The 18,899-nt window shown below is 46.5% G+C and overlaps 1 protein-coding gene across 3 annotated transcripts in view; it reads right to left on the minus strand.

Annotated features, from left to right (window-relative positions):
- Positions 1-13,278: 13,278 nt before the first annotated feature.
- Positions 13,279-18,899, minus strand: part of SLC8A3 (solute carrier family 8 member A3) — an 88,733-nt gene continuing 83,112 nt past the window's right edge. For all 3 annotated transcript variants that reach the window (XM_008502972.2, XM_030451957.1, XM_008502966.2), the window contains 4 exons: positions 17,008-17,132; positions 16,474-16,573; positions 14,817-15,092; positions 13,279-14,502 (listed from right to left, as the gene is read on the minus strand). In XM_008502972.2, coding sequence (XP_008501194.1) covers positions 14,126-14,502; positions 14,817-15,092; positions 16,474-16,573; positions 17,008-17,132 — 878 coding nt within the window. In that variant the 3' untranslated portion in view covers positions 13,279-14,125. The remainder of the gene's footprint in view (positions 14,503-14,816; positions 15,093-16,473; positions 16,574-17,007; positions 17,133-18,899) is intronic.

Here is an 18,899-nt window from a genome sequence, read left to right on the forward strand (position 1 = left end):
GCAGCTCACAGGGGTGGTGGTGGGAGGACAGCTGGGCAGCAGCCAGCATCTGCATCAGCCATGGCAGGAGGAAGAGCAGAGGGAGAGACATCAGACCTGTTGTTTGCCCAGACTGTGTCCCTGTTTGCAAGGAAGGGGAGGGAGAGGAAAGTGGTAGTTTATATTTAAAAATACATCAGTCCCTAGGGCTCTGTGTGACTCAGTCAATGCTTTTTTCAGCAAGGCTGTCTCATTAGCCCCTGGTTGTTTTCAGCCTCAATGCTTACTCTGAGATCTCAGCCTTCTGGGGCCCAATGGCTGCAGCAGAGACTGCACTGTATCTTTATCAGTCTGGCCCCCTTTTGCTTTTAATTTGGTTTTTAATTCACTTTCCCTGCTTTTGTTTCATTTTTTTTCTTCCTTGCTCACACAACACTTTCAGTAGGTCGCCTGGTGTAGCAGCAGAAGACAGAAAGAGAAGGTAGGAGCCAATCCAAAGGAAGGAAAGATCCAGCGACAGACGGACACCTTGCTGCTTGTGAGCAAGCATGCAGCATCAGCAACATCCAACGTAGCAGAAGTGGCACCCAGAACATTTGCACTTTTTAATAATTGGTTTGGGTTTGGGTTTGTTTTTTATTGCTTTTCAATGCCATTATCTAATACTTTGGAGAATGGGAGTAAACAGGATAATGACTTTATAAAATTGGAACAGCTACTGATGATAAAGTTGAGTTCACTGGGACTCAGAGAATTTTATATACTGTATATAATTATATATGTAAATTGTACAGTTGTCTTGTACAGGGGTTGGAGTCACTGTTCTGTTCCTCCCTTGCTTTTGAAGGCTGTTAGGGTTGGAGGGACACTTTGCTTTTAATGAATGCATTCATTTCTGTCACCAAACATTCCTTCATTCATTAAGGTTGCCCACCTTGATATCCCCATACAAGTCTATCAGCATGACTTGTGCTTGCAGATGTGCACACAGTGGCCCTGATACCAAATGCTTCTTGGGAGCAGCTGAACCCCTCCTTTTTTTACTCTAAAGCCCTGTGCAACTCATGGACAATTGGGCTGTGGGGGAGCACAGATTTCACCAAAGTATATGTGCACTGCAAAGCTGCTAAAAGCAGGAATAGAAAAGAGTTGTATTAAGGACATGCAAAAATTCTTTCTGCACCTGTTGCCAGATGGACTGAAATGAACTGCAAATGCATTACTATTCAGGCTCAGAAGATATGCTTAGCAAAGATGTGCCATGCCTTGGGAGTCTAATGCTGTAGGAAGGATGTGGGAGCCATAGGCCTAGTAGAGTCGGTGGAGTGAAGCTTTGCATCTTCCTCTCTGGCAGTGTTCATCTATGCGTTGTACCAACAATAAAAATATTGGGAAGCCTGCTAAAAGCAGCAGAAGCCTTCCTGTTTCTTTGCTGAAGAGCAAAGAGCATATTTGTCAGTGCAGAAAGACACTCATGCTGCTGGTCCCCAAGAGTCTGGTTCACTGATCTTTCAATGCTGTTGCTTGGGCCACATTCACTGATGAAGGTCTATCTGCAATGACAGCTTCTGTCTTAGGTGGCTCCAAGCTCCTCTCCTGCACACCTGATGAGCTGTTTCTGGTACCTCCGGGGCTGCCACACTCCAGCATCATGTTACTGTAACACTGAAGGCTTGGACTGAGAGCCCTGGTCAGAGGCTCAGAGGCCACAGGGGTTGGTTTAACTACCGGTGATTTTCCCATAGTTGATCCTTACTTAATCTCAGATACAATGGTAAAGTCTGCAGCACAGCAGGGACAGCCCTATCAACAACTGTAGGTCTGGGTGGAGTGTGACTGGATACACAGGGTTTTGCTTTGTGCATTTCCAACCACTGGCAATACTTGCCTGTTCATAGGAAATGTTCTGAGCAGCTGCCCACTTCAGATCTGGTGATCCTTGTGTCACTCACCTCTGGACCAAGAACCCATATTTGGGAGACACTCATATGAGATCACACCAACAATTGCTTGTGACAGTATTGAATTACTGGAGAGATTGGGGCTTGTCACTTGAGGGTTTGTTGCTTTGCTAAAAAACATGTTCCAGTGCAGTGTCTTCACTCTGTGGCATGTCACCTGGATGACAGCATGAGATAAACACATCACAGTGTCCTGATGTAGTAAGTTTAGTGCCTTGGTAAAAAAATGAAAATTTTAAAATAAAAAACCCCAAACCAACCACAGAAACTTTCTATAAATAACTCTTTAAGTGTGGTAATAATTCTTCCTCTGGAGAATAGATTGGAGCTAATTAATGAATTTGGCATGGTTGAAAACACCTCTGGTAATCTCTCAAGTATACATCACACCACTATACTACAAAGAAGTTGTCTCTTTAGCAAGAGCATTCTTGCTGAAGATCCTCCTGCTGTATCTTCATGGTTTCTCACATACAATGTATGTGCTTTTTTTTTTGGCCTGCAAACTCCCTTCTTGATTGCATCTTCTCTTTAAATGCCCAGGGCACATAATGATTTGGTTTAGTGTATAGTTAAATGTCCCTGTCACTCTATAATCCTTTTGTAGGAGTAACAAAGGAATCCAACTGTATATAAAACAAACAAAAAAGCCCCTCTCCTTTTTTAATATGCTAATTTTAGGAATTTAAAAGCTCTGGCTGCTGGGTTAGTGTTAGGGGTTTCTTGTGGGTTTGGCTTTTGGGTTTTTTTGATGCATAGATACATCCAGCAGAAGTAGCCAGTTGGATGCCTACAGGAGTTCTGTCAGCCAGCCCCAGGGCTAGGGAATGATCCACAAGATTGCATGGGGAGAACAGAGCTGTTAAAAGTCACTGCATCTCTTCTGGATATGGCAGTACACCTGCCAGCTAGTGCTCCTACCTGTCACATAAATCTTCAGCATATCCCCTTTTTCTCATCCTGATGTTATTCCTCCAAAAGGCCTTCGTTCACATGTAGTTTGAAATCAAACTTGGGTCAGTTGTTAAAGGAAGCTGAAAAAGTGGTAAGTGATAGTAGCTTTGGTATTGGTGAGTATTCCTGTTGCTATGCTAGAGCTGACTTTATGGATGGATTGTGGTCCAAGCTTTATATTACCTCCCCTTTTACTTTCATGGGAGAAGTCCAGGTCCCAGCATCCTGGCTTGCTGGACAGCCTGGGTGTGCTGGGTGTGCACAGGCCTCAGAGTAGCTTCTGGCAATGCTTGTACATGGACATGCAAGAGCCAACCAGCATGGCTGTGTGATGGCCAGGTTACTTTTCTGGGTTTGTGTTGGAAATATCAGGCAGACAATATTTGTCTTCATATAACTGGTCCTATGAGTTGCCCAAGCAACTCATCAGAATGGAGCAGTGCCTCAGCTCCCCTCTTTCCTTGTTGCTTTTCTTGCTGAATGACTGGCCAGTCCACCTGGATACAGGGATGAAAATGCCCATTCCTGCCTTGCACCCTGGGGCAGGAGTGTATCAGTGTTGTGGCTGGAAGGAGACTCTGGGCATGTCTCTCCTCATCCTGCAAGTCCTCCCGGGCCTCTCCAGCTCTACTTTGAATGACAGCTGAAAACAGCTGGGACAGAGAAGAGAACCAGGGCTTTATAGTGCATGTAATCTGCTCTTCCTGCCAGAATCAAAAATCTTCCCTTTTTTCCTTGATCCTCCAAGGATGTGGTATGTTGGAAGGAACTGCATCACACTGGGATTCATCCATGTGAAGGCATTTCCATGGCCTGAGTTTATGTTGAACTTACCCTGCCCCAGCACATTTCTGTCTATGGCATTGATTTTAGACTGAAAGGCATCTGTATAATTTTTGGTTTTGTAATAAAATAGATAACTTTTACTCCAGTGTCTTTTGGTGATTTCTTCTTCAATGTTGATTTCCAGAACTTGTCTCTTCCACATAGTTACTTCTATAGAGTGCCATAGGAGAGGGAAGGGAACTTCCCTGCTCCCAGAGTCGCGTGTCAGTTTTTGATCAGGATCTGAGGTCCTTGGACGTTTCATGTTTACAAGCCTGCAAGTTGAGTGAAAACATTCCTCAGAGTACTTCTCTGTGGTGTGATGACAGCTGCCTGGATCTGCCTCGGCTGCTTTGAAAGACTGTGAAGCTTCACTGTGAGAGCAGAGGTGACCTCTGAAGGTCGAATCCACAGCTAAGTGAGGTCTCATAGCACAGTCTCCCTAAAGCAGGGACAGAAGAGAGTCTCTGCACCTCGCAGCTCCCCGTCCCTTAGGAGCCTTCATACTTTATTTTTGCAGGTCAGACTTTACTACATGGAGCCTAAAATACTTTCCTCTAGGTGTTTTCCAAAACCTTTCACCCCTTAGAGATCACAGCTCTCCTGGAAAGCTACTGCTGCTATTATAAAACACACTTTTTGCAAGGCTGGGGCGGATGCCATTCATTAGAAGATGCACGACCATGTCTGTGACTCAGGAGGCCACAGACTCTTCCCATCAGGCAGCTACATGCAGTATTTTCATGTATCTATAATTTCCCTTGGTCATATGTGAATCCTTTGCAATTACTAAGGAGCTGGCTTATTTATTACACATGAAAGGGGAGACAATTAAAATCCTAAAGGGAAGTTTTTCTGCTTGTATAATAGTCACAGGCTGGTTTGTTTCCAGGTCAGCAGAGGGAGGGTGCTAAGATGTCCTTAGATGCAAGTTAAGTGATGGAAGTACTGCAAACGTAAAGGAGCAAATGCAGGAAAGTTACAGCCACTTGGGATTTCTTAAGAATAAACTTAAGAACTGGCAAATTTGGGCTGATTTTCTTGTATTACTTAATTAATGTGTTTTGGGGCTGAGGGACGAGCAGTAGTTGTCATTTCTGGAGTACTGCCAGGCTTAATTAAAAATAGGAAAAGAATACTTTAAATAAAGCAGCTCCGTGGCTGTGCTTCCACTTTCTGGGATCAACATCAGGTACTCTGGGGCTCCTTTATCCTTCCCTGGTGGTGCAGTCATTCTGTAAGTAAATCAAAAGAACAACAAACAGCTTGCTTCTGCCTCTGCTTCCAACAGTGATATTGCCAGAAGACTTTTCCTCCTCCCCTGCCTCTTTGCCCCTTATCTTTGACATAACAGACAACATCTATATACAGAATACCAATTTTGACTTCTCAGCAGTAAGACCTTTCAAGCCATTTCAGGCAAAACAACTTGGCAACCCTCCAAAAACTGTTATTAAATTGGACAGCTGGATCTGCAGAATTGGTGCTCCTTAGTTTGGAAAACACCTTGGAAAAAAAGTGAGTTTAAAAATAAAAAAAAAAAAACCAAAAAACATCACCACCACCTCAGGAAGCAGGAGTATAACAGCAAGGATTTTGTGTGCAGTGTTTGCCAGAAAACCTGAGTCTGTCTGCTTTGGGAAGAAATCATGTTTTCTGCTGTTTGGTATCCAAAGCCTTGCTTACTGATTTTAATGTTTTTTTTGTTGTTGAAAGGTGCCTTGCCTGTGCACACCAGGAGGTGTTGAGCTTTCCTGAACAACACAACAGCAGCTCTGTCATATACTGTAGCAAAAAGCCTATATCCCCAACCCCCTGCAGAAACACATATTAGTGTTCATTCCACATTAGGTTTCCTTTCAGCACATTGGGACGGAGCTGAGGGTCTTCTGGCTTTCAGCCCAGGCATCAATGCTGTGGCCTTGCTGCATCCTTAGCCAGCTGTCCTCCTGTTGAGGACAAGATACTGGAGCTGAGGTGGCTCTCTGCTCCCTGCCTGAGCTAGCCTGTGCCACTGGCAGAGAGGTTCGTGTTGGGTGATGAAAGAAGCAAAATTTGTGGCTTGCTGAGGCTGAGGTTGCCTCCTCTCTGGTGCCAGGAGGAACAGCATATCCAGCTCCTCTGCATGAAATTCACAACCAGGTGGCCCTAGGGCAGAGCTAAGAGTAACTCCTCAGTGCAAGACCTGGAAGTCTGGAGTGCAGATAAATTCATAAAAAGTTTGGATTGCAAGGGGCCTTTAAAGGTCATTAAGTACAGCCCCCCCCTACAGTGTGCGGTCCAGAAACAGGATCAAAATGTCTTAATTAAAAAGGAGAGGTGGGGAGGGTGTGTATGTAGTTGAACAGCATGTCACTTCCTGCTGGAGCTGAGCAAATACTGCAGAGAGAAGGAAAAACAGTCATAGAATGGTTTGGGTTGGAAGGGACCTTTAAAGGCCTTTTAGTCCAACCCCTCTGCAGTGAGCAGAGATGCCTTCAACTGGGCCAGGTTGCTCAGAGCCCTGTCCAACAGGACCTTGAATGTTTCCAAGGACAGGCCTTCTACCACCTCTCTGGGCAACCTGTCCCAGTGTTTCACCCCCCTCATTGTAAAAAGTTTCTTCCTTATATCTAGTGTAAATCTAACCCCTCTTCATTAAAACCTTTGTCCTATCACAACAGGCCCTGCTAAAAAGCCCGTTCCCATCTTGTAAGGCTGCTTTAAGTACTTAAAGGCTTCTCTGAGGTCTACCTGTAGCCTTCTCTATGGCAGACAACCCCAATCTCTCTTTGCCTGCCTTCATAGGAGGTGTGTTCCATCCCTCTGATCACTTTTGTGGCCCTCCTTTGGAACCACTCCAACAGGTCTGTGTGTTTCCTGTGCTGAAGGCTCCAGAACTGGACACAGTGCTCCAGATCAGGTCTCACAAGAATGAAACAGAGGGGCAGAATCAACTCCCTCGACCTGCTGCCATCTTTTGATGCAGCATGGCTGGCTTTCTGGGCTGTGACCAGCTTAGGTGCAGGATGTCATGAAGTTCACATCAGCCATTCATTCAGGTCCCTCTGCACCACACAGCTTGGTGTCATCTGCAGTCTTGCTGAGGGTGCACTCAATCCCACTGTCAATATCAATTATGAAGATATTAAACAATACTGGTCCCACTATGCTGGCTGTGACTACCAGCTCACCTTACTAAAACAGACGAATTCAGTCCCAGTACAAAGCAGAGCCTCAACTCATTGCTTTTTGGTATGTGAACTGTGCATGAGCTTCATTCTCAGCATGCTGAATTGAGTTCTGCCATAGCATCTCAGTGCTGTCCTCCAAGCAATAAAAGCTGCAGAGTTTAAATGTCCATTTACTTAGGACAGCTCTGGCTTTGCATAGCACAAAGTACTATTGCTACCTCTCTCGATCTTGATTTTGGCCGGGATCACTAAAGTATTCCCTTCTGACTTCACTGTGTCAGAAAAGCACTGACACAGCACTTGGCTGAAGAGATGGAGCTATTTCTGGAGTGACTTGGATGTTCTCACGATGAGCTATAAGGTTGTAACAGGCAAAGCTACATGAAGATGCCTGAAGTTGGATCTGTTCTTCAGCGTGAACAGGGATTTTTGCATCCCTTGAGCTGTTAAGATTATTTGGGTGTTTGTAGCCAGCACTTTATTACCAGATCTTTGTAAAAGGAATTAATCTAAAGTTCTTATGCCCCGTCCCAAATGAAATACCTTGTATTAATTAATTTAAAAATCTAGGGAGCAAGCTCTGTGAGGATAAAAGACACCTGAGAGCTGATAAAAGCGCTGTAGTCAACGTCCTGATAAGAAGCTATCCTACTGCAAAGGAAATGAAGTAGACACCAGTAAAGAGGATAAAGAGCTCTTCAACATCCTGAGGCTTGAAAAGGGAAAATACAAAGTGTGGGGTTGGTATTGAAGCATTGTAGACACCTTGTGAGATTCCAGGGGATTTCAGGATGGCATGGCAACATCACTTAACTAGAGATGAAGGACCTAGGTAATTAGAGACCTGATGTCATGATACCTCTCTGTGAAAACTTCCAAGAGGAAGCCACTGACCATTTACGTTCTAATCCCCGAGATAGGTGTATACGTTTCTAAAAAAAAACCACAAAACCAAAAACAAACAAAAAACCCCCAGTAGAATGGATTTGTTGATGTTTTACTAAGGGCAAATTGGATCAAATTAATTTGATTCCATTCTTTGACAAGATAACTGGCCTCATGGCTCGGGGGGTCAGCAATAGATGTGATATATCTTGACTTTGGTAAGGCTTCTGCCTCTGTCCCAGAAGACATTCTTGTAAGCAAGCTAAGGAAAGGCAGCCTATTTAGACTGAAAATACATTGAGCTCAAGGTCAAAGTCAGAGAGCTTCTTGGGGAAGTCTTTCCAGTGGCTGTCCAAGGTCCAGGTCTAGCACAGATTTTCACCTGCAGCTTTAGAAAATTGCTTTACAATAAGATTTCCTGGTGATACCCAACTGGGAGGAGCTGTGAGTACCTATGAAGAGTAGGAGCAGAATGATAGATTGAAGAAATAGTCCAAGAGGATGAGTTTCAACAGAGAAGCATGTGAGGACCTGGCCCGAATGCACAGACACAAAGGGAGACCCAGCAAAAAGAACTGTTCAGCTGTTAGAAGAGGATAAAGTCAGACACTGAAAAGCTTTGCCACAGGAAAACCATTGTTACAACAGAGACAATAATCTCTTGTTTTCCATGCCTTTGTGAATAAACGGGGAAAAATGTATATAGCAGGGCCAAAAACCCCTACATTTTAGGCTATTCTTTTTGCCCAAGATGCAACTGAACGAGAGGAGGCAATTTTATCTGTTTTGGGTTTGTTTTTTTTTAAAGAGTTTATTGACAACAGTGGCATTGAGAGGCGTGAAGGCACTCTGTACAGTATGCCCTAGTACCAAGGAGCTACCTGAGGGACCTTCTGATGGCTCCGTTGGAGCTTTGTGTTGAGGCCACATTTATTCCTACTGCTTTTCCATGCATCCAAGTGTTACACAAGTAATTCTCACACAACGGGACCAGTGTTTTGGTAATGTAAGCTTATTTTCTGAGTTGACAGGGACACCTTGCTCAGAAGTTATTTAAAACTTTACATCTTATACCCTTCCTCCCCAAAAATCCTACATGGATGGTTTATTTCTTTCATAGCTAGATTTCATACTACTTTAAAAGTATTTCCTAGACCTACTTTTATATTGCATTCTCCAAGCTGGGCCAGTTTCTGAGCACGTGCCCAGCAATCAGGAGCGTGTTGATCATGATTTTCCCTTTAGCCACAGCTCCCACCTAGCCTGCTACATAGGTGGCAATAGCAGTGGTTCTGTCTGGGGCACTGGGGAATGCAGTAGGAACATCTAATGAGCTCAACAACCTCACATCATGCCTATATGTGTCTAAGCTCCATGTCTAAACTCAAATTACCACCGGGGGACAAGTGTCCCAATTCCATGTGTAGAGTGGCCAAGGGTTTCTGCTGCCAGCAGCAGAAGGCCAATGTATGTCAGGATGTTCCATGGGTATGGGGTCCTGGTGTCTTTCCACCACCACAGACTGCTGGGCAAAGCACAGACACCCCTGGGCAAAGGAGAGACAGATGTGTAGGTGTAGGAGGTGGGGAAATGTACTCATGGCATTAACCATCTAGAGATTGTAAAGAGCTCGTTCAGATATTGGCAGGTCCTTAGGCCCATTGTGGCAAGTTGCGTGCCCTGGCTTCTCTGCTGGGCACTAAGCAGCAGTGGCACACACAGCTCTGTTATTAAGAAGCTGTCAGCCCCTGCACAAGCACACAGATGACAACAGTCATTAAAACCATTTTTTACCCCATGTAATACTCCAAAGGTTATTCCTGGTGACAAGTGCTTTTCAGCTGGCGGCCAAGGCCAGCCAGGGCTCAGCAACTTCTTCTGTTTATGCAGGCTGGCTCCTACACCAAGGTCAGGGCTGCAACAACTCCCTAGAAGAATTAACCCAAAAAAGCTTTTGTCTGGTTTGGTTTTTTTCCCCTAGGAAAAAAACCAAAGACCCCCTCCCCCCAAAAAACAACAGCAAAAACAAACAAACAAACAAAACCCAACAAAACAAAACAAAACCAACCTGACAAAACCCACCCAAAACCCAGGAAGTAATTTGCAGGTAAATGATATGAAGAATGGCCCTCTGCAAACTAACACCAAACTACAACTGAGGGTGGGTTGACTCCTCCTGGCTTTGAATGGTCACATAGTCAAGCATGACCTGATCTCGTGAAGACCCTTCTGTTAGTGTCTGTATCTATCCTATTGCACTATCAAGAACTGGATGACATTCATTCCTTGAAGGTCTTGTTGGAGGGGTCAACCTTTTGTTTTGAACAGGTTGCTCAGGAAAGGAGTTGAGGCCTCATCCCTGCAGATATTCAAGATGAGGCTTGACAAAGCTCTGAGCAAATGGATGTTGTTGGGTATGTCAGCTACCTACTGCATGGGGCTTGGGCTAGATGCCCTTTAGAGATCCCTTCCAGCCCAAATTATTCTATGATTCTATGATTTTATCTCAACAGTACCCAAGTACAACAGTATCAGGTGTCCTGTAAAATGATTTCCCAAAGCAAAGTACTGTTCTAGTTGGGACATTCAAGTACCCACCATGGTACCACAGCAGTGGGCCAGGGTGATTGAAGGCTGATGGTGCTGTGAGGTGAGATCATGTTCCTGCTTAGGGGTGAAGGGTTGTGGTGGAGTCCCCCTGTACCAGGTGCAAGTGGCTTCCAAACCAGTCCACCTGAGGAATCAGTGGAAATGTACATCACAAAATAGTTTTGTGTTTAATTTGTCCTAGACTAGAAGAGGCTTTGATAGCACCAACAACTCAGTAATTGCAAAACAGTACAAAACCCATTCTGAGAGCTGCAATTGCCTCCTCCCTGGCTTAAGAACCTTTGCTCACTGGGTGTAACAAACACATACTGCTGCCAGTTCCTGATGCCTGCACACTCCTGTCACTCAGCCCAGCTTGCTCCTGGATGGCACCCTTTGCTCCTGGACCTAAGCCTCAGCACACGTGGGGACCAGGATGCTTCTGTGACAGTAAGACAGCCCCAGAGGTTGCGTGAGTGAGGCCTCTTTGCAGAACTGATTTTTACCTAAAGACTGGTATTTACTGGCATGCATTACCTGGGTGGCAAAACCCCTCAGCAAGCTGGGGGTACCCCCATGGCAGTGGAGTGGGGAGGCAGCCAGAGGCACCACTGTCCCTGTACCATGCAGGCTGCCATGGGAGAAACAAAGGGAAGGAGCAGCAATGAGGAAAAAAAACACCAAAAATCTCCTCTAAGCCAGCTGGAGGCAAGAGATGAATGGTCCTCCCTGCAGTGATGAACCAGATGGAAAACTGGGGTGGAGGATGAGGGGGGTAAACCAACCAGAGCCAGTGTGAGCAAGTACAGGCACCTGCCCAAAGGAAAATAGGAGCAAGCAGATAGCTAGACCCAAAATAACATGTAAAACCCACAGAAAATAAATAACTAAATAAATATTTTTTAAAAATAAAATGAAAAAAGGTCCCAAAGGAAAATAAGAGCAAGCAGATAGTTAGGCCCAAAATAAAACATAAAAGCCTCAGCAAATAAATAAACAAATGTATGCTTAAAAAAAAAATAAAATGAAAAAAATCCCTGAAGGCACCAGCTTGTTGGGGGTTTTTGTTTGTTTGTTTGTTTAGCTTGAGTTTGTGAGTTTTCAGCTTGTATATGAAGTAAAAAAATAGAAATAAAATAACCACTGCACAGATGTTGTTGGCCTGACACAGCTCAGCCTGGCACGGAGGGCACCAAGGTCCCCAGGCAGCTGGCAAGGCAGCCAGCTCTCCCCCCACCTTCCCTCCCCGAGGTCTGCTGAAGAAAGAAGTGGATGAAAAGCAGGTGGTGGATACAGCACCAGCAACAGAGGAACAGCAGGGCAGCTCCCCAGCCCGGGTGTTACCCAGGGATGGGTGAGCTGGCAAAGTAAGAGCTCAACAGATTTTTAGATGTCCAAAAAACCAGCAAGGGTAGCAACCCCTCCCTCCCCCTTGAGAGCTGCACTTCAGAACCACCCTGGACAGCATTTTGGGACTTTTGTAATTTTTTTCTTTCAGCACCAGTCCCGTGTGCTTGATGGTCCCCAGCTGGCAGGCAGCAGTGGTGGTGGCAGCATCTGCTCCTGGTGGCTGCTGGCATGGCCGGAGGCAAAAAGGACCTGCAAGCTCAGCAGGAGCCTGGCCTCGGGGTTTCTTGCTCATCTTTTTCAGGCTCTTTCCCAAAGGCATGGTGAAGGGAGGGTGAGGAGGCAGGAGGTTGGATGATTGTTGGCTTCAAACCTAGTGGCTTTCACTCATGGAGTGCTCACACCAGCAGAGCTCCTGCTGCTCTGAAAAGGATCCTTCTTCTATGCCTCACGTGTGTACACAGTTATATAGAGATACAGGTATCTGATGAACATAGAGTATGAAAATAAATCCTTCATCTTTGTGTTAAGAACCATCGTCACTCTCATTTAGTTGTCTGGGTTTTTTTGGTTTTTTTTTTTTTGGTCAGTGATATCCGTGTTCCCATTACTTCTTCTCTAGCCTGCAGCCACCTCCTCCCTGCCTCCTGGGACAGCAGAGAGAACTGCAGCACCCGATACCTTTGGGCAGTCCCCTCTCTTGTTTGTCACCTTTCAAAGGTGACAAATTGCCAACCTTTCAAAGTTTGGCTTATTACAGTGAACTTTATGAAGAAAATATTTCCCTTTACAGCACCTGTTTCTTGGTATAAATAAATTCATCTTGAAAACACTTTACAAAGAGCATGGTTTTAACATCGTCTTCCAGGGCTCCTAGTTAAGAAATATGTTTATAGATCGCACTGTTTATATAGATATAGGTATAGTTTTATTTATTTTTATTACCAACCCAACATTTCAATTTGCAGCCATTGATGTAATTCATGACATACACTTGCGGTGTTTTGTTTTTGTTGTTGTTTTTTTTTTTTTTTTTCTTTTTCCTTTTTCCTTTAAAAAAAAAATTAAAAAAAAAGCACTTCAAATGAAAAGGATGCCTTAAAAGGATGCCTTTTTGTCTGTCTGGTGATCCTAAAATGTACTCAAGGTGCCACGATGTGGGTGGCAATTTTGTAAGCCAGTACCTTTCCATGGCCTGAAGACCAGCAGCAAGGTGCAGGCAGTGTGACAGATGGGGTAGCAAAGGGGTGACATGGCAGCCACGCCACAGCTCAGAGTACAGTGATGCTGGGAGCATCACTGGCATGTTTGCTGGCGTTTTCCTAAGTTAATTTCCACCTCCCAGCAGGAAAACCACCCAGCAAACCCACCACCACCCTGAGGAGCCAGTAACCCTTTTATTGCCCCCTCGCTTTCCCTCCAGGGCAGGCTGCTCCTAGGTAGCCATTTATTTTTTATCAGTTGTAAATTAACATAGTTTTCTCTCCCTGCAGTACCACAAGCTCGAAGAAAAGAAAAATGCCATGGTATTATATTAGGAATTGGGGTTTGGGGCTTTTCTGTTTTTTTTTTTAACTCCTTTTTGTTTTCTTAGCTCAGGCAGGTGACTGAGATGCTACATGCTCCAGCCTTTGCCACTGAATGTGTGTGTGTGTGTGTCTTTGTGTCTGTGTTTGTATTAAAATATATCAGTCTTGTGATGTTCTTAAAAAAAGAAAGAAATGGAAGGCGGTGAGGGAGGAAACGGGTAAGAGTGGAAAATTCTTTGACCGTGTCACAGTTTTTTTGTGGTTTCAAAAAAATACACGTTCAATCCCAACACTGGTGGCAGCTTGAAGGTTTGGAGTAGATCTTTAACGTTTTTGGTTTTTAGTAGTAAAAAAAACAAAAACAAAAAAACACCAAGCATTGTGCCCCCCTCCCCAACCAAAAAGCAACAAGCTAATGAAAGAAAAAAATCCCAAAACCCCAAAAAATAACAAAACAAATCAAATTCTTGATCAGCCTTCTGTAGTTCCCAACCAGTAAAAATAAGAAAACGTCTCCTTACAGCAGAGGGGTGCTTGGGAGGAAAGGAGACAAGCTCCTGCAGGAGAGGTGGCGTTTGAAGATGGCTGAAACTTCTTATTCTCATAGAATGGGGTCAGTGGCTGGGTTTATTGTTTTGTTTTATTTCAACACTGGCCATCGTTGCTTTCTTGTCCTTTGTATAATTTTGGGTGGGGTTTTGTTTTTGTTTTTTTTTTTTCACTCTGTGATGGTTTTTGCCCTTCTTGGTGCCCAGTGGTCCAACTGTCTGGGACCCCAAAGGACAGCCATCCCCTCCAGTAGGAACCGTGCTGCTAGGACTGGTGTCCGGTGAGGTAACGGAGGAGGTGGTCCCTCCCCCCGGTGGCACTGTCTCTCCACCACCTAAAACCCCTTGATGTAGCAGTAGGCCTCCAGGGTGGCGAAGAGGATGTACAGCAGCCAGAGGCTGACAAAGAGCAATGTCGTGGCCACTTTGCACCCCCGGGGGCCACCCAGCTCCCCCCCTAGATGGGGCCGCCGGCGGTAGAGGAGGACACTGATGCAGATGAAGGCGAAGATGGTGAAGAGGGTGACGGAGAAGGCCAGGGTGCCTGCTGACACCTGGAACTCCTGCCCCTGTGACGCCCAGTAGATCGCTGCCACTGACCATGCCAGCCCAATGCCCAAGAAGACGTTGACAGCATTGCTGCCTGTGACGTTGCTGATGGAGGCGTCGGCGTACACATCCTGGATGGCTGCAGCCTTGCTGGCAAATGTGTCTGAGGATGGGGGAGGAGGGAAGGAGAAATCACCAGGAGTCCAACAAGCAAAATGGGCAACCTTTCATGTCTAGAGGACAAGGGAGGCTCAGCTGTGGCACTGAGTTGGGGCATGGACCTCTCCTGGTCCACCCCTCATGGGTCCAGGGGCTGCATTTTGACACCAAGTGGGGTGAAGACTTTGGGGACAAGGCATTGCAGAGCCAACTTCCCAGCCTGAAACCCCACCCCTGTGATGGAGCTGCTGCCCTGGGGGCAGGGGAGCTGCTGTAGGACTTTCCTCCCACCCCAGCCCCTCCCTGCTGCCACCCCACCTGGTACTGAAGTGCCGAAGGCGACAAAGATGACAGCGGTCACCGAGTCTTTGAGGCCAATGGTGCAGCCAAAATGGGAGGCGAGGTCACCAATAATGGCTGTGAGCATGCCAATGATGAGGATGGAGACAACGAAGCAGGCCCAGCCGTTGCAGTACTCAGTGGGGGGCACGCAGGCAAACAGGACCTTCCAGAAGACTGTCAGGAAGTGCATCACATAGTCGAAGCAGGACGGCAGGCGCTCCTCACCAGACTCATCCTCATCCTCATCACCCGCTGCAAACAACACAGAAGAAGTCCTGTGCTCATGATGGGATGAGTCAAGATTACAGGGGTGGACTGTAGCCTGTGCTTGACCCCTCTGCACTCCAGGGATGCTACTCTCCTGGGACAAGGCTGTGTGGTACCAACCCAAACACTTGAGTAACAAGGGTGAAGCCCAGGGAGAGAGATGCCTCCTGGGGGTGAGGAGTGTCAGGGCACTACCTTGTACCTACAGAAGGGCAGCCCCATCCACATTCCCACCCACAGGCAATCACATAGCCTCTGGAGATCACTGTTGAGGGACACCATGAAGTCACACAGTCAAGTGTTGTTTTGGGGGGGTGGAATAGCAAGAAGTGATAGAACTAGAAAACTGGTGTTACCTCTTGGTCCTCCTGTATCCACCAGTAAGAAAACTGACCTGTGTGGGGATAGCAGCAGCAGCTCTACAGCCCCTTTGGTGGGGTCACCTCCTTATCTCAGAGGGCCAGGTTGGCCCCAAGGCTGGAAGCACTGCTAGTCTTTGTGCAGGTACAGGAGAATGGAAATAAATCGGTAGAAAACAAAGCAGGTAGGGAGCACAGAGCAGGTGGTATGAGAGGGACAGAGATAAGGAAGAGAGGAGCAGGCCTGCTTGCTACAAAGGTGGAAGAACTGTTTCCACAGAAGCAATTTCTCGTAACTGCTAGAAAGACAAAAACTGAATACCCTGCACCTCTTCTTTCAGAAGTTAGAAGAAGCCCTTGTGGCCACTGGTGACAGCTTCTGCTTGGCTGCCTGCACTGTGTCTGGGTGGAAAACAACTCTTTGGGAAAAACTGAAAATCATCAAGTTAAAATTCAGAAAGGTGCCTGAGTGTCATTAATGGCATGGACATGTCTAAAGCATCCATGTCTGCCTGGCTCTGGAAGGAGTCAGCTCTGGGCCTTGCCCTCCACCAACTGCTGCCTTGTGGGACAACATCTCCTGTCTGCATACAGGAACAACCCTCCCTACTCCCAGAGAATCTACTGGCCATGGTGGACAGGACATCTTCCAGCAGCAGGAGCTACCTGGACAGCACTGGGCACACCAGCAGCCTGGCCAGGATGAGATTTTGCTGCCTGTACCTGGTTCATCAGAACTCTGAAGCAGCAGGAGCACCACTAGCATAAATAAAGTGTTTGAAAACTGATACTCTGGGTGGCTCTGCACCAAAAGATGGATCTTCTGCACTACCAGCAAAAGCCCATTACATTTGGAGCAGAGAAGGTCTTTGGACTAACTTTGCTGGTGACCACTGTGCACACAGCAACCTCTGTCCAGGCAGTATCTGTCTCTTGAGCCCAGAAATGTCTCCTCCAGGCTGTGTGAACTCTGGGGATGCTGGTGTAGGTTTTCTGATTTCTCTCACCTGCGCTGACAGTAATGGCCTCCATGAACTGGTCCCTCCAGGAATGTGTCCCTACAACCAGAGCCAGGTTTGTCTTCTTAATGAGCTTGTCCACAGTGTTCTGTTGTGTGAATAAAGATGCAGAACAATTAAACTTTCTGCCATGACACAAGTTGGACCAACCTTCTCCCTGGACAGGCTGACCAGCTCTCACCAGAGCCTGCTTCTTTGCCACCCTTTTTTCCAGAAGAGGCTCTTTCTTCCCATGTCCCTGACCCACCAGGCATAGCTTTTCTCCTGTCCTCTCATGCACTGTCTGCTTCACGGGACTCCCTTGCCTTCCTTCCTTCACCTCTCCTTCCCAGCAGCTGTCTCCTGGCACTTCTTGTAGGCTTCCCCCATACTTTATTGCACTGCATACTCCTTTTTGTCTTCGAGTCGCCCTTTCCCTGCATATGTGGCCACCCCCAGCCTCCTCAGTTCTGGTTTTCCACGTTTGTTCTTCAGTGCCACACACCTTTCCCCTGCTGGAGGACACCTGGGACAACTACTTACCTTGAACTCATAGGACTCTTCAATGATGACTTCCAGTTTGGGATGCTCACCAAGTATGGGTTTGCCCATCTCTGCAATCCTCTTTGCTTCTTCCTCTTCAACTGTCAGCTTCCTTTCAGCCATCTCTGTGAAAGCAAGGTCACACCAAGCTATAGACAGCAGCCTGGGAGCACTGGGGCACTGCTGGGGCTTGTCTGCAGGGCCTGACATGGGCTTCTGCAGCCTCCTAACAGCTTGCTAAGCTCACGCAGCAATTTGGGGGACAGTAGCGGGGCCTTGGACCACAGAAACAGTGGACCAAGATTTCTGAGTAGGTACCAAGAACATACACAATACGGATTTAATTTATTAAAAATGAAAAAAAAACCAAAACAAAACAATCAACCAAAAAAACCCCAAAAAACCCCACAAAACCCCAAACCATACCAAAACCAAATAAACCCCCGCCCAGAAAACAAAACAAAACAGATGTTTCTTAAGGGCATTGGTGCCCTTGGATGACACACACCCTCCCATCATCCCTGCAGCAGCCACATCCTTGGGGAGACCAAGGTACAGATTCATTCTGCTATTTGGCACAAGCATCCCTTAGGACAGCTTTAATGCCCTGGCATGTTTCCTGGTTTGAATGAATAAGAGACAGGATCTTTTAATTCCCCTTTGATCAGAAAATCCCTCTTGGCACCCTGTGCCACCCAGTGCTTGATCTAATGATCAGACAGACTCATGCAGTCACAACCACACATGCACACACGTGCACCTTCTGAGCACTTGCAGAAATGAAGAAGCAAGTCAGAAGCCAAGTGGGTTTTTGCCTTCATGTTACTGGATGTTTAGTTTCTGCTGGAGGAGACTCAACCAGGACCTCAGGTTAGCAGATGCCACCACAAGGCAGGAGAGGTGCCCCATGGGACTGCCTGGGAGGTGCAGCATGCTGAGATGCTCTTGTGTCAAGCTCACCTTGGTGATGCCCCAGCAAACCCAAGGAGGTGCCTGGGCAGATTCTGGTTGCCTGGAGTGGAAGAAGCACCCCAACCAGCAGGAAGGGTGACCTGGCACTGTCTCCAGCCCTGACCCTGGTCTCCTTTCCCACCCACGTACTCAAGTACAGGAACATGCTGATGGGCTCTTGGAGAAGCCTTGACATCTCAAGAAATAAGCTGGGTTTCCCTGGCTTTTCCTGTGCCTGACCAACCAAGGCTCCCAGCTAAGCCAGCGTGGGAGCTGGACCTCTGCAGAACCTGAGGGGCAAGTATCACAAATGCAGAGCTTCTTGTACTGACTGAGCAGTAGAGAAGATTATATCCAAGGTTTCCTGTAGTTTACAGACATGCCAGGTAACACCTCAGATGTGACTAATCCCCCTGTGGCTCCAGCAAATCTCATACTCTACACCAAGAATCACACAGAAATTATGAAGTCCCAGTGAAATCTAGTTATGAACTCTGCTTTCCCTTCACCAGCTTGCCTAGATTTATTGCACAGACTGTAAGCCTTGCAACACCTGCAGAGCTGATAAAATATATAACTCCTGTAGCAGGTGACATTATTATAACCCATCAGAGAAGCAGAAATTACTACATCCATCATCTGAAATCAATGACATCACATCAAAGCCACCACTGCTTAGCTCAAAGACAGTGTACTCTGCACCTGAGATTCCCCAGAAGTTTACTTGTACAGGAGAGCACAGCACCTGGAGAAGATGGGCCATGCAGGATGGCAGGGGCTGGGGGTGGACAACTGCAGACAAAGACCGAGCAAGCACAAAAAGGAGGAGACAGCTGAGCTGGAAAAAGTGCAGAAACAGGAGACAACCTGGACAAAATGTTGCACGAACAGGGGCAACCCCCCACCTACCATTTAGGACACGTGAGCACACTGCAGCATGA

The sequence above is a fragment of the Calypte anna genome, chromosome 5A, assembly GCF_003957555.1.
Source record: "Calypte anna isolate BGI_N300 chromosome 5A, bCalAnn1_v1.p, whole genome shotgun sequence".
In the NCBI taxonomy this organism is placed as follows: domain Eukaryota; kingdom Metazoa; phylum Chordata; class Aves; order Apodiformes; family Trochilidae; genus Calypte; species Calypte anna.